Genomic DNA, 24392 nt, shown 5'->3' with positions numbered 1-24392 from the left:
CTAAAATATTAGCATGGTATATTGGAAAAAAATTACTCAGTTGAATTGAAGCCTTTCGAAATCCTCAACCGAAAGTATTAAGACGATCATAGCTGGAATCTCTATCAACCCCATGCCAAAACTCTTATGGGCAGGTAAAAACTGAAAACCCCCTCCATCGAAACCTTAGACAAAGAAGTAATCGATCAATCCGAAAGAGTATATAGACTAGAAGAATTACTTAAGGCAGTGCTGGAAAAGCAACAAAAGGAGGCCGAAAAAAACGGCCAGAAAGGATGGAAGAGAATGCTAGAAAGCAGGCACAAGTGCCGGCAGAGGCTGAGAAGAGAGAGAAAGAACGATAATGCACGGAGACAGAAAATAAAAGAGGTGGATTCTAAAGTGTCTTTCATTATGGTGCTTAAATTGTCTAACTTGCTTTTGCAAGTAAAAAATAAAATGTATAAAATAAAAATAAAATATTTAAAATTTATTAAATATTATTTTTTTACCTTTTTTAGTAAGTTAGACACTATATTTTAGGCACCATAGCATTTACCTATAAAAGAAATAAAGAAATAAGAATGCACCGAAAAAGATAAAGCGAAGACTAAACACTCTACCGCTAGACCGAAATGGACAACTAAAAATATTATTGCCGTCATAGCGGAATTGAGAGATTGCAAAACTCCAATTACAAGTCAGGCATGACCTAGTGCCCTTCAAAAACTACAAGGTTACATTTGTTTATAGATAAAAAAATTTGTTTTAATTTATTAATAAACAAAATATAAGAACAATTACTTTTATTTTTTATATTTTATTTTTAATGTCTTATTTTATTTTATTCTCATAATCAAGCGCATTCTAAGAGATTTCGCGAACGGAAAAGGACGAGACCATGGTTTAACATGACCGATCTTAACCTAATAAAACTTAAATGAGAGCACGGTTATGGCCTCTATTCGGTCAGCACAAAAAGCTTCTTAGTGTAATATAAGCAAAGACACCGCTTTTTGTTTTTTATATGGTAGTTCAGGTAATATTTTTTAATAATGTAAAAATGTTGTGTATTTTTTTATATAAACATCATAAATTTAAATATTAGATTTGTGATTAAAAAAAATTTAAAAATTTAAGGATCAGACTTATGTTTTAACATCAAAAATAAATATACAAATCGAATTTTTTAATTTACTTTACATTAAAAAAAATTTACCCACAAATTAAAATTTTTTTTACTACAAATGAGATTCTAAATTTTGTATTCCAAATAAATATGAGCCTTCGATTTGTGAATTTTAATTAAAAAAAATTATTTTTATATTCATAAAAAATACGCCACTTTTTTATAATTAGACATAACACATCGTGAATTTTTATAACTAAAAAAATTAGCCCAAAAGACACATCTTAGAATTTTATATCTTTTGCTGATAATTATGAAATGAATCTGTTAGGGAGTCAATGGAGTATTTGTACAATGTGTACAATAGATTATTTATTTGGTCCAATATGAGTTAAAAAATGAACATTCAGGATAAAATACTACTAATTTCTCAAACACAATACACTCATATTATCCAGAATAACCATCCAGGTAACAGAGATAATAAACATCTGATATCCTACTGAATTGAACATTCCTAAACCCCCATTATACACATTGTACAGATACTCAATGGCTCTCTATACTTTTTCTTATAAAATTGCACCCAAAAAAAGAAAAAGATTGTTTAAGACATATGGCAATGTAGGAGCACTGTATTTGATAAGTGCACTAAATGTTTGCGTCACCCTTCTTGACCCTTACTTTAAGTCTTCTCAAGGGAAACATTTCAGTACAAATGTTGAAGGAAGAAATTAAGTGGAGATCCAGGGAAATCCCACTTTTGATTCCATTATGAATTCTTTACCCTTAATTGCATTTTTTTAGGTTAAGGAAAACGAGAGGTTATCACATTTTTTTAAGGTTTGAGTCTATTATATATTATAGCTCTTAATTATCAAAGTGTCTATCCAAAAAATTAAATATATAAACTGTTTGGTCAAATTTGGCCAACTTGTTGAAGGTTTAACAAATAAGCTAAATTTGGTTAAACAATAAAATCTGTTCGTGTATATATATATTTTTTACCAAAGATATAGAGACTCGAACCCACAACCTCTAAATGAGTATGAAAAGACTATACCATTTAAGTTATAATACGTTAGCAAATCTTTTCGTATATTGCCCAATTATACTATTTCATTAAAAAGTTTTTTTGCTTCACTTTATTAGAGAAGTTATCCTTAATTAATAATCAGCAAGCCAATTTGTTTGCTCAGTTTCATTATTATTATTATTATTATTATTATTATTATTATTATTATTATTATTATTATTATTATTATTATTATTATTATTATTATTATTATTATTAAGACAGTGCTTGTTTATAAAAATTGAGAAATTTTGGTGTCTAAAGAGCAAAATGTTTTAGTTAAAATGTCATACATACCGCTAATAAGGCCTTAATGCTATGCAAAAGTAATTATACTTATAAAAATTAAAATGAGCAAAATGTTGAATATTACGAAACCAGTTATATGTACAAATTTATGTGCATGAATAGGGGTGTTAAAAATCTCCAGGAGGTGGGGATCCTCGCGGGGACCATTTCGAATAGGGCTCCAATGGTGGGAAATTTTTCTCGTGGGGATGGGGATGGGGAGCGAAATTCTCCCAAGACAGCGGGGACCCGAGCGGAGATCCCCGTTTCATCCCCGATAATTTTCTGAATTTTTGAACTTATTTAATAACTCTTACTTTATTTCTAATATAGGGATTCTTTTAGTAATTTCACTCATTGAAAAACCGTAACTCTATTGTTCAAGATTTTATTTTATGAACTATAATTTGTTATGTTATATTTCTGGACTTATAATCTTGGATAAAATATGTTTGTGTGTTTGTAATAATATTTTGTAATTTATTTTTTGGTATTTTTATATTTTTTTATTATAATTTCTATATGAATATTAAATATAGGGAGATGAGAAATGAACCCGCAAAAAATGTGAGGAACACGGAAAAGGGAGATGGGGACAATTATTCTCCTATGACGAGAAACGAAAATAGGGACGGAGATTAATTTTGGGGGAGGCATCCTCCGCCCCGCTCCGCCCCATTGACATTCCTACGCATGAAGCATCTAGATGTAGATTATATTTTGATATTCACTTTGTATTACCCCCACCCCCCGGGCGAACAAAAAATCTTAATAGGTAACAAATTAAAATGGGGTTTGATCTAAACGGCACCAATAACGCGCACAAGAACGCACTTTGAGGTTTATGTGAAACATTATATATTGTTGTGATTTGACTTAATTAGGTAAAGCTTAATAGTGTTCATATTTCATGGAATCCAAATATACGACAAGACAAATTAAAGGGTGGACTCAATAAAATAAATTAAAGTGTACTTGGTTTCAGTTTTAATAACAAACTACAACTTGTTATAGAGTAGTATATTATCTTAATTAGTTAACTAAAGTTAGATCATTCTTTTAATTTAATTAAAAACATTATTAAAGGTTGCCTTCTTATACTCTCTTATTACCCCGTATATGGGGTTATTTATCAACTATACTAGACATCCGAAATTAAAAGCAAGGTTACTTATCATTAGCTAAATTACCTAACCTAATCCAATAGTAAAAGTATTTGATGTGATTAATGATTGTAATTAATTGTTTGTGGTAATGAGAAAAAGAAATGTCACAAGCAATAATATATGCATGTGATGAAGAAGTTTCCAAATAAGTCATTTATGGTGTGTCGTGGCATTCTCCAAGGAACCTTTCAAATCGTTCACATCAGAAACACGAATATAATTGATTGCTGATGTAATTCCATTAACCCCAGTGTGTTTTCACACTCACACAGGGACTTCCATTGCAACATGCATGATGCGTCGATCTCAAAAATGTAAACAAAATTCTCGGTTGTGTATTTGCATGCAAATGCAAACAACATCCTCATTTAAATTGTTTTCTCAATGAATCTGTTTTCGGAGTTTACAGAAATTTTGTTTGATAAATCTTTTAAAGAGTGAAGAAATTAAAGAGAATAGTGGCAATTTGAATAACAATTTTAAATAAAGACCATAAAATCCTAATATGAACATGATTTGCATATTATATATATGTATACATATACACTAGTGTATTAATAGATACTAATATATTTATGTAATGAGTAAAATGAGCCCAAGACCCTAATTAGGAAAATTCCACTAGGAGTAAAATTTATTTTAAATATAATAGTTGTGATAGAGTCAAAAAATTATGAATTGAACGATTTATATCTTTTTTTCTTAAATTCTATTAATAAAAGTATTTTTTTTTCCTCTTGATTTTCTCTATTTTTTCTTTGATTGATTATTTTTTTTATTTTAAATTCGCATTGTTACCATTTATTAATATATTTTTTTAAAGTCAATAGAAAAGCAATTGAACATATTAGAGATGTACATAAATCGGATAATACTCGTATATCTGCAGTATTTATCTGCATCTAATTTGCATTTTGCGAATATTATTCGATCTGTAGAGTCATCGGATCGGATAGCAGATATTGTCATGATATCTATGGATCTATACCCATAATATAAATACTATAGTTAAGAAATGAAAACTCTAATTCCCTAACCCAGACTATCAAGTAAATGGCACTGCTCTTCCTCTCCCCTCTCACCCAGACCCAGTCCCATTCCCTGTCATCTATCACCGCCGTTCACCTCATCCATCACTGCTATTCACCTCCGTCACCGTGTCTCCATCATCGTCATCTTAGTCTTCAATCACTGAGACCACGTCTACTTCTCCGTCTCCATTGTTGCGTCGTTGTCTCTTCCTTGCGCACGGTGGTCGTCTCCAACATCGGAACGGCTGTCATCTCGGTTCGTTGTCTCCACCATCGGCACAGTCTTCGACTCTGTTCGTCGTCTCAGCTCGCCGTTGTATCCTCCTCGTTTTGTAGTTATTTCTTTCTGCTTGTGCTTCTCCAATGTATATCTGTTTCTGCTCAATTAGGGTTTTAATATCTTTTTTTATTTTGTTGATCTTCGTATTTTGAAATGCATATCTGTTTATGCTTGATTCTTGATCTGATTTTATTTTTTGTTTCTATTGTTAGAACAAATGTAATTTTAATTTTTGAAATGTATACCTTTGTTATTGTTGTAGTGGCCATAATTTGTGTAAACATTGATACCAAATTAGGGATTTAGGGTTTCAATTTTTTTATTTTGTTAATTCTTTTAAAATTAAAATATTTGTTATTTTTGAAGATATATCCGAAATCTGATTTAATCACAAAAGGTATGGATATTGAATTCGATCTGATATGATAAAATAAGTACGGATCGAATTGAGATTTTGGTCATATTCGATTCGATCTGATCCGTGTGCAATCTTAAAAAACTAGAACAGATAGTGTCCGTTGAACTACAAGTATAAATAATATGATGAGTAATAAATTTAAAATTAGATAAGATACTAAACATATTATAGTAAAACTAAAAGATCATGGGTTGAATACTTAAATTAATAAAATAATTTTAATTAGATTATATAATATGTTTTTTTTTTAAATTATACACCACTTGTGTCCCATATATATTATACACCACTTGTGTCCCATATATATTTTCATCATCTATAGTGTAAAAAAAAAAAAAACAAAATCGTTATATCTATGTCCTATTATATTATACTCACTTCTATAATAAAATATATAACCTTTACATTTTAACACCATAAATAATTAGTTAATTATGAAATTAAATTTTGATTTTTTTTTAAATAATTATTAGTAATTTTGTTTCAAAAAGTGTGTGTGTGTGAATTGGTCATTTTATATTTGTGTATAAATGCACATAATATTTAGCATATTTGTAGTGTATATTTTATATTTTGATATATATTTTATATAGATTATTGATTTAGTTATTACTTTTTTATATATATAATAGAGAAAATGATATTTTTTTCTCATATCAAAAGTCTAAATGACACTTTTTACTCTTATAAGAGTTAAATAACATATATTTTAATCTGTTTAATTAAAAAATAAAAATATAAAATATATATTTATTATTATTGTAATAGTTTTATTTATTTTTAATATTTTAACTTGTTACAAAAATATTTAATTAAAAAACTTTTATATATTTTATGATTAGTAAAAAAGATATTAAAATTAATTAAAATTTATTACATTAATAGTGATATATATATTTTATTATTAATATTGAAATATATAAAAAATTATAAATTAAATATTTGTAACAAGTTAAAATATTAAAAATAAATTGAATTTATTATATTAATAAAAGTATATGTTTTATATTATTATAAAAAAAATTGTACATTTTAAAAATAAAAGAGATGAAAGTGTTATTTAAATATCAAAGAAATATTATTTTTTCTATAAAATTATAAAAATATAAATTCGTAAAACTACTTTTCTAAAAAATAAAACCAATAGGAGGAAATAAAAAATATTATTTATACACTAAAATTAACTATTAAAATTAGTTACTAGTATATTTGTGTATAAATACATGTGTGATTTAGTTTATTTTCAAAATATATTTTTATTTCAACGTATATTTTATAATCGTGTCACTTTTAATGACTAATTTAGTGTATAATCCAAAGAAAATATAGTATCTTATTTTTCTCATAGTTGTGTTAGGAAAAGTTTAAGAGTCCATCAACTTTATTAAATTCTTACCGACATGTAATCAACAAAAAAAAATGAATAATTCTATATCATTAAATGAAATCTCACACTATTAAAAATATCATTAATAACTACTTAATAACTACAAATCATAAAAGTTACTGGTATTCCAGCATTATGCTGGTGCGGGTTCTTTTCTCACATTATATAAAACCCAAGCATGGCTCCAAACTCTCGCCATCACCATAGTCACTACTACTACATACACTATTATTATACTTAATTACCTTAGCTTCATGGCAGCAGCCACTAATGGAGGCAAATCCATGTGGCAAGCATGCCTAGCCTCAGCCTTCCGTACAGCTCTAGCCACCACCATAGTGGGCTGTGTAACTCTCTTGGGCCCCCATTCCCTAAAAAAGCTTATCGAGCTGCCTTCATTCTCGTATGTCACGGTGGGAATAATCATCCTCAACGATGCCACCTTCGGAGACTCCTTGAGAGGCTCGTGGTATGCTCTTTATGCAACAATTCAGAGCATGGGCCCAGCCATGCTCAGCTTCTGGATCATTGGGCCCAGCCGCTTTACTAAGGAGACGATAGCGGTGGCGGTGGCCCTGGCCGCCTTCGTTGTGGCGCTACCTGGAGAGATTACGCATTTCATAGCTAAGAGGATAGCGCTTGGTCAGATAGTTCTTCTCTATGTCACAGCTTACATCAATGGTGCTCGTACTCAGCCTCTCATGCACCCTCTCGGCGTGGTCGCTAGCACCGCCCTCGGAGTGGCGGCCTGCATTCTCGCCTTGTTGTTTCCCTCTCCGCGTCTTGCATGCCGTCAGGTAATATTCATCCACCAAACATGCTTTAAATATTATCTTAAAAATCTAATTAAATAAATTAGTTAAGTTGGTCAAGTGGTCAACTTATCCGTCGATTTAAATAAGTATCAGAAATTTAAATATTATATTTCATTAAACACCAGCAGACTTTTAAATAAAACTTAGATTTAAAATAGATTAATATTTGATCTGTGATAGAATGTATCATGAAAAAAAAAAAGGGTTAAGTATTGTATTTGTTAATATATTCTTCCAACGGTGCAGGTGAAAAAGAATTACAAGCTACTAACACAGAATACGATTAAGAGGGTGAAGCTTTTGATGAAGGCAATATGTGAAGATGACAAGGCCTCTGTATTGACGTCAGTTTCTCAAGCCAAGTGTTTCTCAACTACCAAGCTTCTCCAAATCATCACACACTACCAAGTATGCCTCACTAAATAACTCAATCCAAGAAAATTAACATTATTTAATATATTTATTAGAAATGGAGAATGATATATAAAATTAAATGTGGACACTATATATAAAGAGAGACATATAGATTTGGTATATATATCATCATTGGCCTCTATGTTATGTTTTGTATTGTTAGAAATGTGTGTTAGTTAGATAATTAAAAATGGTTAATTACTACTTAGCTTGTTGTTAGTTATATTTAGTATTCTATATTTTCTCTTGATTCTCATTTCTCTAATCGATCATCATGTCTCTCTGCAATATTCATCTTTTGTGTCATGATTTAGCGTCATTATTGTTTTAGAATTTAATTTTTATATATTATAAAAAAAATTATACAAACAATTAATTATGTATATATTATCATCACATCAATATTCATTACCTAAAAAATCATTTAAACATATAAATTTATTGAATGATGTTATAAAACTCTTGACAGTCCGTCAAAATTAAACTAATTATGTTAACACACTTTTTCTTTCTATTTGAACAGAAAGGCATGAGGTGGGAGAGACCTCAAACCAAAATCTTCAGATCCAATTGCTTATATGCTGTAGAGAAGCTTAAAGAAGTGGATACCACACTAAGAGGAATGGAACTGGCTCTAAGAAGCATCAATTCATTTCCAATAAGCATGATCAATGAAGACATGAAACATGGTCTTAATAGCCTCATGCAACAAATTAGCTTAACCATAAAAGAAACCAAACACAATTTGCATGGTGCTTCGCTAACTGTCCCTGAACCAAGTGAAAAAACCATAACCAATTTTCTCCATTCCCTTCAAACTATTCCAACAACCCTCCAAGATTTACCCTTTTATTTTTACTTGTTTTGCACTAAACTCCTTTACATGAAATCTTTAGCCGAACCTACTCCTACTCCACCTACTATTCAAGACCAACCTACTGAAAAAAATGGAAATCCAAATTTAAATTCTCCTGAGGGTAACAAAGAAAATTGGGCTAAGTCTTTGGTGACAACATTAACAAGCCCAAAACTCATGGCATCATACAAGTGCTCTCTCTCTTTGGGCCTTGCTGTTTACTTGGGCTTAGTATACAGCAAAAAGGATGGATTTTGGGCTGGGCTTCCTGTGGCTGTAACCTATGCATCTGACAGGGAAGCCACATTTAGGGAAACAAATCTCAAAGCCCAAGGAACAGTGTTGGGAACAGTGTATGGAGTTCTCATTAGCTTTGTCTTTGAGAGGTTCTTGGTGCTCAGATTCTTGTCTCTTTTTCCATGGTTCCTTTTCACAAGTTTCCTCCAAAGAAGTCAAATGTATGGGCCTGCTGGTGGAGTATCTGCAGCTATTGGGGCCCTTTTAATATTGGGTAGGGAAAATTTTGGCCCACCAAAAGAGTTTGCTATTACAAGAATTGTTGAAACGTTTATTGGGCTTTCTTGTTCAATTTTTGTGGATATTCTTTTCAGGCCCAAGAGGGCCTCAACATGTGCAAAAGTTGAGTTGTCCAATAGTATTGCCACACTAGTTGAGTCCATTGGATCCTTGTCCATGCTTCATGATTCATCAAAAACCAAGTTAGAACAAAACCAAAAGAAGCTAAAGGGTCATGTTAATAAGCTAAAGAAATTTGTTGTTGAAGCAGAAGCTGAGCCAAATTTTTGGTTCTTGCCATTTCATGGTGCTTGCTATAACAAACTCTTAGGATCTTTGTCAAGATTGGATGATGTATTGCAACTTGGTTCTCAAGCATTGAAGTTCCTCCAACAAGAGGTACAAAGATGTGAGGCATGTTGGAAAGAGCATGTGAATTTGATAGAAGGTGACATTGGACATTTGAAGGAACTCATTTGCAATTCAATGAAGAGTTTTGAGGAGATCTCTAAATTGAAATCTCTTGGGTTTCTTGAGAAGGAGCTTGAGAAGAAGAAGAAGAACACCACTAGTGATGTTGAAGTGGGAAAGTCAACACCGAAGTCAAGTATATGCATGGTTTCTGGCTTAGGAGAAGATGACCTTGAGAAAACTTTAGGATCTTATCTCCAACATTCAAGAAATGCTGTTGACCATTTATATGATGATGATGATGATGTTGATGATGAGAAAGAGTTGAAGAGCCAAGTTGTTTTGAGTTTGAGTGCTTTGGGGTTTTGTTTGAGTGCAATCATGAAAGAGACAATGAAAATTGAAGAAGCAATCAAGGAATTGGTTCAATGGGAAAATCCATCTAGTGTGATTAATTTGTATGAAATATCTTGCAAGCTACATTCCTTGCACAAATGAAATACTCAATGGTTAATTTCATAAATGGAAAAATTTAAAAGAAATTGAATAGTATATATGCATGTGTGATTTTTTTTTTTCTGTTGACTTGGAATAGTTAGTGTGTACTTGCATGTTTGATTTGTGGGTTACACTTTTCAAAATCTAAATAAATGGAAAAGTGTGATAATGAGTTTTATATATATCAAAATTAATAAATATCTTATACCAAAAATGCTCTTAACATATTAAAAATTAGTCACTAAATCAATTAATATTTGTGTATAAATATTATAATATTATAGATTATAGATACATACATGTATATCATTATATTATATTTATTGAGACAGATCTTATAGGAAATAAATGATTGCTAGACAAAATGCTGGAGAAAAACATTGAACGTTTTTAACTCAATAAAATCCAACAATCAATGGTGAAAAAAGAATGGTAAAATCATGAAACGGTGACGTGGAAACTACGGAATTGGAGCATAATGTTAATGTTAGTGCAGTGACAGCTCATCCTTGTTCAGTAGTCAGCGTGTTGTTTGTGACTTTTTGTGTTTATCAACAAAACATGCACCCAAAATCAAGCTCACATTACATCCCATAACTTCTTCCTTTCTTTCGCATTATTACTAATTAATTTCACTGATTTACAAATTCCAGATTTTACATCTCTGAAGCTCTGACATTCATTCATACCCTGAATATCACCGCTCCCTGAAAACGCCTGTTGCTGTGTTCCTCTATCCTACCGGTAGTTCACTATTCAGTAGTAATAAAAAGGTTCAATTTTGGTACTTGGGTCTGTTCTCTGTAGTTACCTCTTACAGTATTCAGTAGGTGATTAAAAAAAGATTAAATTTTGGTTTTTGGGTACTTTGTTTTTCTTATTTTTTTCCTTTTTTTAGTTTGGTATGATGCCAGCCTTTTCGGTTTCCATGTAGTTGCCTAGGAGCTTTCATGATTGTTATTCAACTTAACTTTCCGTGAGTTTGAAGGTTCCAAAAATTACTTTTTTTTTTCTTTCTTTCCTCACCTATTGCTATGTAATTAAGTAATTTAAAAAGAAAATTGTGGTTTAGTGTTTGGTAGTAGGAGAAACCTCAATTTCTGGATCTGCTCTTCTTACTATAAAACGGTGTTCTGATCATAGATCTTTGTGCCAGGCTTGTGATTTGGGGTTGTGGATTGATCTCTCTCTTTCTCTGCTTAAGTCAGGTCCATTTTCTCTTTCCCTCTCTCTTTCTCTTACTTAAGTGTCTGTCACTATCTCCTGGTCCATTTGATTGGTTTCAGTTTGATTTGGTTCATGAAGTTTTGATGTTTTCAACTAATTAATGTGTGCAAAGGCTCATAATATGTGTTGACCCTTTGGAAATTGGTTCAGGATTTGAACTTGAAAGATTTTGACAATGGCAGCCAATGCTTCTAATGGAGCAGCAAAGCAACCTCCTCAGCCATCTCCCTTGCGCTTCTCCAAGTTCTTTCAGGTCATCCCTCACATGGCATTCTGTTTTTCTGATTATGTTCTACTGTTTTTGTTGCTTTGGATCCAGTTATGTCAAGGAATTGGTAATCTACTATTGATGGTCTCTCATAGAGTCCTGTATTTGCATATACTCCCCTTCTCTTATAAATGAATCTTTGATTGTTGGATCTGGTAAATGTTACTACTTTGGTTTCAAAATAACTGTGAATGTGGATAATGTAACAAAGTGGTACATGAGAAAATTAAATTTTAGCACATGTGGGTCAGTTATACTACTTTCCCATGTCACTATCACATTAGCATGGTTTATATCACGTGGCAGATGTGTATGCAGAAGCAGAATCATATTACATCTCATGATTGAGAAGTGAGAACTCATTTATTACCTGGATAATGTTTTTGCCAGGAAACCTTTCTTTTTATTCATGGCCATTTCTTTTTCTCCCTCTTTACACAAATTATTGGTTCCCTAACTCTTTCTCATTGAAAACAGTCCAATATGAGAATTTTGGTTACTGGAGGAGCTGGATTTATTGGCTCTCACCTAGTTGACAGATTGATGGAAAATGAGAAGAATGAGGTCAGTGCAGTTGAGATCTTTCTGTACTGCTATGCATAGATCTGAAGTGTATTTGTGATTCAACAAGTGCTATATACAACTTCGGTACAGCATCTCACCGTGTGTTTGTCTAATCAGGTCATAGTCGTTGATAACTTCTTCACTGGATCTAAAGACAACCTTAGAAAGTGGATTGGTCATCCTAGATTTGAGTTAATTCGTCACGGTATAGTCTTCGCATTTTGTTTCTGTTGCAAGAAGCTTGGTAGTTAGATAAGATATGAAAATCACTTTTCTTTATTTCCATGTGCTTACTTCTCTTTTACTATTTGTAGATGTCACGGAGCAATTACTGGTGGAGGTTGATCAAATTTACCACCTTGCTTGCCCTGCTTCTCCGATTTTCTACAAATACAATCCTGTAAAGGTAGGATTTTTTAGAGTCTGATCTATTTCTTTACAAAAATCTTTCCATTTGTCACTGTCAATGGTAAATTGTTCTATCTGTTAAGTAAGTTTTTGTTAAACTATCTGATAGTTGATGGAATAACTTTGCAGACCATAAAGACAAATGTGATTGGAACACTGAACATGCTCGGACTTGCTAAGCGAGTGGGAGCAAGGTTGGGGATCTATGTTTATTGTTTATTTTATAATCTAAACTGCTTGTGGAAATTGCTTTTACTAATTTGTAATTTTGTTCAACAGGATTTTACTTACATCTACTTCAGAGGTATATGGAGATCCCCTTGTGCATCCACAACCAGAAACCTATTGGGGAAATGTTAACCCTATTGGTATGTAGTTAATCAAAGTTTTTTATCTATGGAAATCTTAAACAGGGCAATCCACTGTTTAGTTTTAGCATGTCACAGTGGTTTATCATATATGTTGTTTGAATTGTATCTTGACACTTGACATTCATATATATTCCAAAGCTTGTTATATTATAAGGTCATACTCTAAACATAAAATGTGGATGCAGGAGTTCGAAGTTGTTATGATGAGGGCAAGCGAGTTGCAGAAACTTTGATGTTTGATTATCATAGGCAACATGGAATTGGTAATTCCTTATCCTCTTTTCCTTGTGATGTCTTCTCATTGATAGAGGGTATGGCAGTACATGTTTTCTTCTGCTACTAACTCAATGTGATGTTTATTTCCATCTGTCCACAGAAATCCGAATTGCAAGAATCTTTAATACATATGGACCTCGAATGAACATTGATGACGGCCGTGTTGTCAGCAATTTCATTGCTCAAGCACTCCGGTAAGACGAATATGCCGATAAATATTCATGAATTGTTGATTGCTAGTATCTCATTTATTTGCTAGGCCTTCATGAAATGATTTAAATACCTCCATTGAGCTGATTAGTCTCGGATCCAATTCGAGCTGGATTCTTCAGTTGCTACTTCTCATGTAGTTTTTTGTATGTGACAGTGGTGAACCCCTAACGGTCCAACTTCCAGGAACTCAAACTCGCAGCTTCTGCTATGTCTCTGACATGGTATATATACGAGGCATTTCTCGTTCATGCTTTGTCATATTTTATTTTACATACTAAAATAGCTATCTCATTCTGCTTGTGTGTTTGCAATGTACCAGGTTGATGGCCTTATCCGTCTAATGGAAGGCGAAAACACAGGTCCAATCAACATTGGGAACCCAGGTTATAGTTTAAACTGAAACCTTTGTATAATGATCTTTCAGACAAGTACTAACTTTTAGTCCATGGCTTTATTCTTTCAGGCGAGTTTACTATGACTGAACTTGCTGAGACTGTGAAAGAGGTTAGTAATTTGCTTTCTTCTCTAACATTGACACAACAGTAGAGGAGACTCACATGCAGTTGTTTTCACGTGAAGTTTAGGGTTGAGAACCGTTAGATGAATTAACATATTTGACTAAATTGTCATGTAACGATTCTCAACTATCAACTTTACAAGAAAACAATTGCATGTGAGTTAGGGCATGTGTGTGTAATAGAATAGATCTACATTCATTAAGGAAGTAACTAATTTAATGTTGCTTATTGCATCAACTATGGTTTGTTTATGCAGCTTATTAATCCAGATGTGGAAATCAAGATGGTTGAGAACACACCAGATGATCCAAGACAGAGAAAACCAGACATAACAAAAGCAAAGGAATTGCTTGGTTGGGAACCAAAGGTCAAGTTGAGGGATGGCCTTCCTCTTATGGAAGAGGATTTCCGTTTGAGGCTTGGTGTTCCCAAAAAGAACTAAGATTGTTCTTCCTTTTTGTTGTTACACCTTTATCACTTCATGTCATTATGGATTTTTATTTTTCGAATCATGACTTTGTGTCAATGTTAGATATTTCATAATAATGGATATTTTGGCTTGGAAGTGGATAATATTAGAAAGGGCAATATGGATCTTGCCATGTTGAATTATATGAGATGTTCAGCTTAATTTGTTCTTTTCTTTTCTTAAAAAAAAAAAAATTAAAATACAAATGAGTTAAAAGATGGTTAATGATCCGCTTGTTAATTTAATTTTGTTCACCATCCCGACAAGCTATGGGTTCAACTGTTGACGGAGAAATACCATTCTTCTAAAGATGATTGTTTTAGTCGGTCTCGAGGAAGGGGATCTTATGTTTGGAAGAGTATATGTCGAGCTTGAGATATCCTGAACGAAGGTTTTAGTTGGTGCATTGGGGATTTGGAACAGAACTTTTGATTTTTTAAATGGAGAAGAGAGGGGCGACTGTGTCAGGAGATGGATTATGTTCACATTTCTGATTCGGATCTCAGGATCTTGGACCTTTGGTCATCTGGACAGTGGAACCTTGAGAATATCTATTCTCCTCTGAATCAGTCTCTGCAGAGCAACATTAACTCTTACAATCCAGATATTCAAGCTGGTTCAGAGGTCGGTTGGTGTTGGACTGGTGCGACCTCAAAGGTTTATGATGCTCATAGTAGTTATTTGTGACTCAGTAAGAAGATGTTTAGTTGGGAGGATAGGGGTAATTGGCTTTGGCTTTGGCGTCAACATGTTCCGGAAAAGCACAAATTTTTGGCCTGGCTATGTCTTTGGGAGGCTCTTCCTACTGCTGCATTTCGTTTTAGGAGGGGCATTTCGCACACGGATAGCTGTCCACGATGTTTCTCAGGTCAGGAATCGGTTTTACATTGTATTCGGGATTGTCCAAAAGCCTAACTTGTTTGGCAAGTTTTAGGGATCTTCGATCAACCAGTGGATTTGATGAGTTGGTTCTTACATAATAGCAAACAGCGCCCTTTTAGATTCTTTTCTGGTCTCTGGTGGATTTGGTGTTCGAGAAATAACGAGATCTTTCATCCTCACGAATATTGGACCACAGACAAGGTGATTGGTATGGCTTTGTCCTTAGAAAAGGAGCTCCGAAATATTTTTGAGTTGCAACGACTATCTATCCCCTCAACCATTAGTGGCTCTTGGATTCCCCCCTCAGTGGGTACCTTTAAGATTAATTGTGATGCTAGCTATCCTGGCAGTGGTGCTCGAGTTGGTTTTGCTTGTGTTAGCAGAGATTGGAAGGGAAGGTGGCAACGAGGCTGTCTGGGAACAATTGAGGGTCGTAGCATTTTGTAAGGAGAGTTGTTTGCTATTTGGAGAGGTTTTCTTTTAGCATGGGACTCGGGACAAAGAGACATTATATGTGAGACAGACTGTGTGGAGGCTTTTACTATTGTCAATAATTTACAAGATTGCTCTAGGTTTATTGATCCTTTGGTGTTAAAAATCCGATATATCATGTCTTGCAAATGGCGTGCTGATCTTCGGTTGATCTTGAGAGATGCAAATACAGTAGCAGACATTATGACAAAGACTGCAATGAGGACTATTTCTCCCCAAATGGAGCTTCCATTGTCTTGGAATGAGTTTGACAGTAGTATTCAGCGGGACTGGACTGCCTTTCTTAAGCAGTTTTTTTTCTTAGTTTTTGTTTATTTTCTTTTAAGTCACCCAAAAAAAATTTGATATACATTTTATACATATATTTAATTATGAAATTATTGTCTAAAAAACAAATGTAATTGTGAATAAAATTAAATATTTTATCCTATCAATGTATTAAATTAAATTTATAAAAAATTCAGGTAAATAATACTCAAGAAATATGTAAAAAGTAAAAACCCAACAACTATATTAAATGCTTTAATTGCTCATCATGTTTATAACAAAAGGGTTGACTAAGGAAATTAAGATTTGAGATTGAGAATGTTAAGTGAGGGGAAAAAGACAACCTCAGAAGTCAGCAGTTAAGTGGGGAACATGACACGTGGCAGCAGATGTTGGTGCATGAAGTGTAACTCACAGCAGCATTTTCTGCATCTAACCGAACTTTTCTCGCCTCCTCTTAATCACAGAAAAAAGAGTGTGAACGTGTGATAGTTGTTGCATTTGCATCTATATTTGGATCCTTCACTCACCTTCTTCTTTCGGCACGATCCCATTTATTTCCATCATTTCTTCCTTCACTTCCAATCTCACGTCAAATACTCTTCCATTTACGTTCATTAGGTAGGCAAATTCAACTTGTCATATTCAATTATTTAAGATCATTACGCGTTCGGTGTGAATTCCATCACTATCTTCGTCACTTTGCTTTAAAAACAGCCTATTGAAAATTTGAATTTGGTTAATTGAAATTCTTTTTTAAAGTTTCCGTTTTTGTTCCAATTTTGAATGGTATAAATTTCAATCTCTTGATCTACTTCATCTTTCTCTCTCTCTCTCTGTGTATATATATAAACGGGTCTGTGATCATAGGTTACTTGGAATAGAAGCTAGTTTAGGATTGATCTTTGAAGCGCTTAGATCAGGTTTATTGCATGCTCTCTCAATTTCTGTCTCTCTGTTCTTTATTTGTTTGATGGATTTTAAGCCATATGATTTGCTCTATGAATTTTTTTTTACCTCCTTGATCTTGGTGTGTAGGAATTGAATTTTAGAGGACCTTGCAATGGCATCGAAATCTCCTAAGGATGATAACCAAGATGGAAAGCAACCTCCCTTGCCATCTCCATTGCGTTTTTCCAAGTTCTTCCAGGTGAATTTTGAGCTTAGCTTATCTATCTTGATTCGGAAATTTCTTGCTACATTGTTCTGCTTTCACTGGCTTCGTGTTAGATATGGTTTTTGCAATCTGTAAATTGTTTCATAGTTTCAAAATTAAGATCTTGTAGCTACTCTTTCTTATTGATTCTGCATTTGTTGGAGAATTCATTTAGGTCTTTTCCATTTAACTTCATCTTACATAGCTATGGTTCACATGTCTGTCTATTCAAATGTACATACATCTTATAATTGTTGAGTGAAGTTTGTGAATTCGTCATGTGATTATGAAGAGGACTTCTATTAGAAAGAAATCCGATAGTTCACGTGATATTTTTTGTGATGATACCTTGCTTAACCAACATTTCTTTCATTCTTAACTATAGCCCAACATGAGAATTTTGATCACGGGAGGAGCTGGATTCATTGGCTCACACCTCGTCGATAGACTCATGGAAAACGAAAAGAATGAGGTCAGTTTGTCATCCTTTCTTATAATATTGTGTTTTTTGTCACCTCCTATTTAATTCTACTAACTACCATCTTCTAATCAGGTCATTGTTGCTGATAACTACTTCACTGGATCCAAGGATAACATCAAACATTGGATCGGTCATCCAAGATTTGAGCTTATCCGTCATGGTACAGTCCATCTTTTTAACTAACCAACTGTCTTATATGCTGTATTATGTGCTTAGTATATTATGTTTTGCATTGCTTATAAATCTGCATAAATTAACTATGCTGATGCACATTATCACTCTTATCCCTTTCTAGATGTCACTGAAACTTTGCTGGTTGAGGTTGATCGGATTTACCATCTTGCTTGCCCTGCTTCTCCTATTTACTACAAATATAATCCTGTGAAGGTATTCTTGAGTTTTAATTTGTCTTCAATCATCTTCTTCTGTCATGCATCATTGGTTGAAAAATGAACCTTGAGAAACCAACTAATGTGCAAAGAAATAATATTCTTCAGACAATAAAGACAAATGTGATTGGCACACTGAACATGCTTGGGCTTGCAAAGCGAGTAGGAGCAAGGTTGGAAAACTTTCTATGTCAAGTAGTAACAATTTCAGCTTATACAATCAGTTGGTCTCAGTTCTTGTTTTATTTGCAGGATTTTGCTTACATCAACTTCAGAGGTGTATGGAGATCCTCTTGTGCATCCCCAACCTGAGACCTACTGGGGCAATGTCAACCCTAATGGTACATGCTTTTATATCAGTCTCAATCTGTGTATCTTGGCTTCTTGATGTAGTGTAAAACTGTATATGCACTGAATCATTGTGCTATAACAGGTGTGCGAAGTTGCTATGATGAGGGGAAGCGTGTGGCTGAGACTCTGATGTTTGATTATCATAGGCAACATGGCATAGGTAAAATGAATTTCTGCTCTTGTTTTCCTCAAACTTGGAAGCTTCTTTTCTTTGCAACTCAACTTTGTTGTTTACATGCTTTTAATGTAGAAATACGCGTTGCAAGAATCTTCAACACATATGGACCACGCATGAATATTGATGATGGCCGTGTTGTTAGCAACTTCATTGCTCAAGCAATTCGGTAACTGAACCTCTTTCTCTCCTTATCCGATGGTTTCGGCCATAATTACATGAATTCACCAATTAGCTGACATACTGTATACGAATTTACAATTTATCTGCATACCAGAACGTCATAAGTATACTTTCAACATAAAACATTTACATGTGACTAGCAATGATGCTTACAATTTCTCACATAATCATTGGTGTGTTGTAGTGGTGAGTCCTTGACAGTCCAATCCCCGGGATCACAAACCCGAAGCTTCTGCTATGTCTCTGATTTGGTATGCATGCATGCATATCCGTCTTTGCATCCTTGTTTCATTGAATTAGTATTTGTAAGCTGATTGATTGTGTTTATTGTGAAATCATAGGTTGATGGCCTGATCCGTCTCATGGAAGGATCAGACACTGGCCCAATCAACCTTGGAAACCCAGGTTAGACCTTATTCCAAACCTTGTAGTTGCTATCATTCCTTTCTTGCACTGTGCAAATTATATTGAATCACTCTTCTTTTTTGCAGGTGAATTTACAGTGCTTGAACTTGCACAGACAGTGAAGGAGGTTAGTTTAAGCTTCTACCCTTCTAAGTAGCATTAATCAGAAAACACCGAAAATGAAAACAGAAACCAATAAGATCCTAATAAAGTTTGTAATTTGTGTTTGCAGCTTATTAATCCAGCTGTGGAGATAAAGACAGTGGATAACACTCCTGATGATCCAAAACAGAGAAAACCAGACATTACAAAAGCAAAGGAAGTGCTTGGTTGGGAACCAAAGTTCGCATTGAAAGATGGTCTTCCTCTTATGGAAGATGATTTCCGAAAGAGGCTTGGTGTTGCCAAAGCCAAGTGATTTTATTCTCTCATTTTTTGATAACATGTCATGTTAAATTATAGATAATAAGCGAGGCCAAGCTAATAGTTTTCTTTTTCTTTATTCATCACTTTTTATAATTATAGTTATGATGTTAAAGAAGTTGTAGTGCCTCAAATTTTGCTTCCTCTACTATCACATCAAGAAATCAAAACTTTTGTTTGACAATGGAGTTGTTATTTAGTTGAAATAAGTGAAGTCCCTTCTTTCTGTTCTCTCTCCTCTTTTCTTCAGAATTAAGGCCGCACTGTCCTATTACATATCGATGATTTTTTATTCAATACTTGTTAAAATCAACGTTTAAACTGGTTTCTTTTATTTTAATCAACTGAGCATAAATTAGGATTTTAATGATTTAACAATTTTGATACTTGATTGTTAACCATTTTTTTCAGTAATTCTGAAAAAGACTTCACCACTGTGATCTAATTATAAAATATTTTTTTATATAATCATTTTATATATTTTAGCAATTTTATTAGATTTAGCAATTTTATTAGATAAAAATAACTTGTTCATACATTTTAAACATAACTACTTATTTAAAATAATTTTTCATTTAAAATATATAAATATAAATTAATTATTATAAATAAAATTATTAAAATAAATTTATATATATATTTAGTATTTTTAAGGATAAATATTCTATCCGGTCTTTAACTTTTTTTTCCCGTAAGACATAACGCTCCTTAATCATCATTAACCTTCGACTATACCATTGATGTGTCAGGTGGCAACTCCAAATAGTTACGGGGATTAAAATTTCCTTGTCTATCACCTCCTCTTCTTCCTTCTCCTCCTCCCCCTCTTCTTTTTTCTCTTCTTTAGACCCCTCATCATCACTACTCACCTCTACAGCCGTAAAATTTTTCTGCAAGAGGGTCATACCAGATTATGTCCCAAGTACTTCCTCTCAACCTACATTAAATTATGAGAATAGAGACAGTTTGATCAATTTTAGAGAAACTTGTCTCATGGCAGTTTGAGTCTTAGAATTTGACTCGAAACAATGAAGACCCAGTAGATTCGGGTGTTGTGGAGTGCGATTTCAAAAATCCTTCGACAAGGTTCGATCGTGGCTTCGATCAAAGGGGTGGTGCCACTGAGATGGGAGCCACGGAATGGGTTAGTGCGACGATAGAGAAACAGAACGAAAATACGGTTAACAGTGTGAATTTCATTCGCAAAAAGAGCTTTTTAGAGGACGATGATTCAATGTTGGTAGCGATGGAAGGTCTCTAGAACGTTTAGTAGTGTCAGAAGAAAGTAGGGGAGGACCATGTCCATGTGGTGGTGTTGGAGGAACCCGGATGGATGTCTGTGCAACCATTGATGATGGGTCTGAAAAAGAGGAGGAGGAGAAGGAAAAAAGAAGAGAAGAGGATAGAGAAGGAATTTTTAGTCCCCGCAATAATTTTTTTTTTTTTTGTGGAAAAGGGGGTAAAAGACCCAAAAAAATAGAAACTAACAAGAGCCTCTCAACCTTAGAGAACCATAACTATCTAACCAGAGAGAATTCCTAATGTCAGGAGACAGAGTATCAAACAGATGAAGATCAAGAGGAAGATGCTGTCCTTTCTTGGCAAAAGTGTCAGCTACAGTATTCGCTTCTCTCAGGGTATGCTTCCATTCAACCTTATGAATGCGGCTACTTAACAAGCTTATATCATCAAGGAGAGGTTTGCAAGGATGAGAATTAGTACAACCTTCTCTTATAAAATTAATAGCCATGGCCGAATCAGACTCAATGAGAACATGAGAGAATGCATTTGCTACCGCAATGTGCAGACTCTTTACAATGCCCCAGAGCTCAGCTTGTGTGATGGAGCAGCTACCTAAGTTGCAAGAGAAGCCAACAACAAATCTGCCAAGATGGTTACGAAACACTCCTGCACAAGCTGCATTGTTTTCTCGCTTGAAAAATGATCCATCCACGTTCAACTTCATGCAATTCTCTACAGGGGGATACCATTTTATCATGCTTATAGCTATAGTATGACTCCTTTTCAATTGAGAGCTTTTCCTCATAACGCTCAACATCTCTTTTCCACGGGATTTAATAACTTCAAAAGCTGTTGTTGGGTGCATCCTCTTACCTTCAAAAATATATTTATTACGGAAGAACCAGAGACATGAGCTTGCCACTCCAAAAATACATGACCAATCAGTTGCATTAGATAAATTGGCAAAAAGCCAATCTCTAATAGTCATGTCGAAGAAATCTGTAATAATGTTGTGAGCCTTGAAGAAGTTCCAAACCGCTTTGGCAAACGGACAATCTCTAAGCACGTGGAGAATATTTTCATCCGCTGCATTGCAAACCGGACATTGAGCAGAATTGGACATATGTCGTCTTCTCCGTTCTACATTTGTTAGAAGCACGTTGTGGGCCACTAACCAAAGAAATGATTTGATTCTTTCAGTTCCTTTCCATTTCCAAACCAATTTAAAGAGATCATCCGAGGGTGTTGCATCATCAATAATTGATTTGTATGCTGATTTGAGGGAGAAAGAACCATCTGATGTACCAGACCAAGAAATGCTATCCATTCCTTTCCATGGCGATGGAGGCGCCATTGCACTGATCCTCTTGATTACTGAGTCTGGGAGCCATTCACTGAGCTTCGTTAAGTCCCAGGACCCTGAAACAGTAAGGAAGTCCATCAAATTACAACAAGTATCTAAAGGACTGATTACCTGAGTTGCATGATGCTCAAGTTTTCCAAGTTCCGGCACCCAATTGTGCTTCCAAAAATTTATGTTTGTTCCCTCTTCAATATGCCAAATAGTATTTCTTTCCACCCCATTCCAGGTTGTGCATATGTCTTTCCACAAGTTGGAAGCCTTATTCTTCCTAGAGACCCTTGGGAACAAATCTTCTCCATAGTTATATTTAGATCTCAACACTCTGGCCCATAAAGAGTCCTTCTTTTCTATTAGACCCCATCCCATTTTCATCATGAACGCATGATTCAGATCCTTTGCATGTCTAATACCAAGGCCTCCTGATTCTTTGGGACTATTTATCTTCTTTCAACTAACAAGATGAACCTTTTTTGATTGATCAGTTTCACCCTAAAGGAAGGACCTGCATTTACGATCAATTATGTCACAAGTAGCAACTGGTAAAATAGCAGTTTGCATTGTATAACTAGGTAAAGAAGATAAAACAGATTTCACCAGTGTTGTCCTTCCGGCCAATGACAAAGATGAAGCCTTCCAATTGTTGAGCCTAGTATTCAGCTTATCAATAATCCCACTATAGGTATTCTTCGACAATCTAGAGTGAAGGCGAGGGACCCCTAAATATTTACCAAGATCATCAGTTCTTGAAAATTGGAGGGAGTTGCTGATTTCACTTCTGACATTATTACCCACATTAGCGGAAAAGAAGATATGAGTTTTCTCATTGCTGACTTTCTGTCCTGAGCTCGAGCAAAAAGCATCTAAGACTTTGTTAATAACCTCGGCCTGTTCGGCTGTTCCATGCTAGCTTCGGCAAAAAGAATGAGATCATCCGCAAAACATAGATGGAATAGCTTAGGACCATCTTTCTTGAGACAAATAGGCTTTCAAAACCCCAAATTCATTGCAGAGGTAATAAGCTGAGAAAGTCTTTCCATGCAAAGGACAAAAATATAGGGTGAGATGGGATCTCCTTGACAGATTCCTCTTGTAGGAGAGAATTCTTCTAAGGCTTCTCCATTCCATAGAATTCGCATCTTTAGAGTAGAAATACAGCAAACAACCAGATCAATGAAATTCTGAGGGAGACCAATATCTTGAAGAGTATCCTTGATAAAGCTCCATTTGAGTCTATCGTAAGCTTTTTCTAAATCAATCTTTATTGCCATCCAACCTTTAGAGCCCTTCTTGAGTCTCATGGAATGTATCACTTCTTGAGTAATGACAATGTTATCTGCGCTATGTCTTCCCGGGACAAAACTACACTGATTGGGTTGAACACGTTTTTCCATCACTTTTCTCAATCTGTTGGCAAGGATCTTTGTAACAGCTTTGTATGAGATATTACACAAACTAATTGGGCGCATTTGCTTCATGTGAGTAACCGGCTCCACCTTAGGAATAAGGGTAATAAGAGTTTCATTAATCTCCTTAATCTTGTGAGGATTAGAGAAGATATTCTGCACCAGCCGACATAAATCAGTTCCCACCACTTCCCATTGATGTTGGTAGAAGATGGCCTGAATGCCATCCTTACCTGGTGCTTTCAGGCTGCCCATTTGAAAGATGGAATCCTTAATTTCTTGATTAGTAACATTGCTGCCAAGAAGATTGATCTCATAATTATTCAGGGAAGGAAAAGCATGATTCAAAATAAAAGGATTTTTCGGAGTGTCATCCTGGTAAAGATTCACATAGAAGGTAGTAGCCATGACTTCAAGAGTGGAGTTGTCCGACACCCAATTCCCATTATCATCCATAAGGGAATTAATTTTATTTATGCGCCTTCTAGCCATAGTCGTGCCATGAAAATACTTAGTATTACGGTCTTCAAATTATATCCAATTGCATCTTGACTTTTGAAACCATAACAACTCTTCTTGAGAGAGGATCTGCTCATATTCTTC

At 34.2% G+C, this 24392-nt stretch overlaps 3 protein-coding genes across 12 annotated transcripts; all 3 read left to right on the top strand.

The window, feature by feature from the left end:
• The first annotated feature begins 6953 nt into the window (after window positions 1–6953).
• On the top strand, window positions 6954–10317 carry LOC112736617 (uncharacterized). The gene is made up of 3 exons (XM_025786149.3): window positions 6954–7550; window positions 7815–7976; window positions 8506–10317. Exons 1-3 carry the CDS (start codon window positions 7008–7010, stop codon window positions 10261–10263), a joined length of 2463 nt encoding a protein of 820 aa, XP_025641934.1. The 5' UTR covers window positions 6954–7007; the 3' UTR covers window positions 10264–10317.
• A 451-nt stretch (window positions 10318–10768) lies between these two features.
• Window positions 10769–14720, top strand: LOC112736616 (UDP-glucuronic acid decarboxylase 6). Of its 7 annotated transcripts, none has more exons than XM_025786144.3 (14): window positions 10769–11007; window positions 11420–11471; window positions 11641–11743; window positions 12236–12322; window positions 12440–12527; window positions 12637–12728; window positions 12860–12924; window positions 13010–13098; window positions 13287–13364; window positions 13478–13571; window positions 13745–13811; window positions 13910–13973; window positions 14054–14094; window positions 14365–14720. In XM_025786144.3, the coding sequence occupies exons 3-14, from the start codon at window positions 11666–11668 to the stop codon at window positions 14548–14550; spliced, it is 1029 nt and encodes a 342-aa protein (XP_025641929.1). In that variant the 5' UTR covers window positions 10769–11007; window positions 11420–11471; window positions 11641–11665; the 3' UTR covers window positions 14551–14720. The 7 variants fall into 7 exon arrangements, with proteins under 7 accessions (XP_025641929.1, XP_025641930.1, XP_025641933.1 ...); XM_025786145.3 differs by having other exon boundaries at window positions 10769–11036; XM_072213039.1 differs by having other exon boundaries at window positions 10775–11007; window positions 11407–11471.
• A 1981-nt stretch (window positions 14721–16701) lies between these two features.
• Window positions 16702–19965, top strand: LOC112736615 (UDP-glucuronic acid decarboxylase 5). Of its 4 annotated transcripts, none has more exons than XM_025786141.3 (14): window positions 16732–16839; window positions 17089–17141; window positions 17257–17368; window positions 17760–17846; window positions 17928–18015; window positions 18151–18242; window positions 18353–18417; window positions 18497–18585; window positions 18678–18755; window positions 18846–18939; window positions 19138–19204; window positions 19295–19358; window positions 19445–19485; window positions 19591–19965. In XM_025786141.3, exons 3-14 carry the CDS (start codon window positions 17282–17284, stop codon window positions 19774–19776), a joined length of 1038 nt encoding a protein of 345 aa, XP_025641926.1. In that variant the 5' UTR covers window positions 16732–16839; window positions 17089–17141; window positions 17257–17281; the 3' UTR covers window positions 19777–19965. The 4 variants fall into 4 exon arrangements, with proteins under 4 accessions (XP_025641927.1, XP_025641926.1, XP_025641928.1 ...); XM_025786143.3 differs by lacking the exon at window positions 16732–16839 and adding an exon at window positions 16933–17007; XM_025786142.3 differs by lacking the exon at window positions 17089–17141 and having other exon boundaries at window positions 16702–16839.
• The last annotated feature ends 4427 nt before the right edge of the window (window positions 19966–24392 follow it).

The sequence above is a fragment of the Arachis hypogaea genome, chromosome 13 (genome assembly GCF_003086295.3).
Source record: "Arachis hypogaea cultivar Tifrunner chromosome 13, arahy.Tifrunner.gnm2.J5K5, whole genome shotgun sequence".
Taxonomy (NCBI): domain Eukaryota; kingdom Viridiplantae; phylum Streptophyta; class Magnoliopsida; order Fabales; family Fabaceae; genus Arachis; species Arachis hypogaea.
Note: the sequence above shows the minus strand (reverse complement) of the source record. Positions and strands in the feature narration are given on the sequence as shown.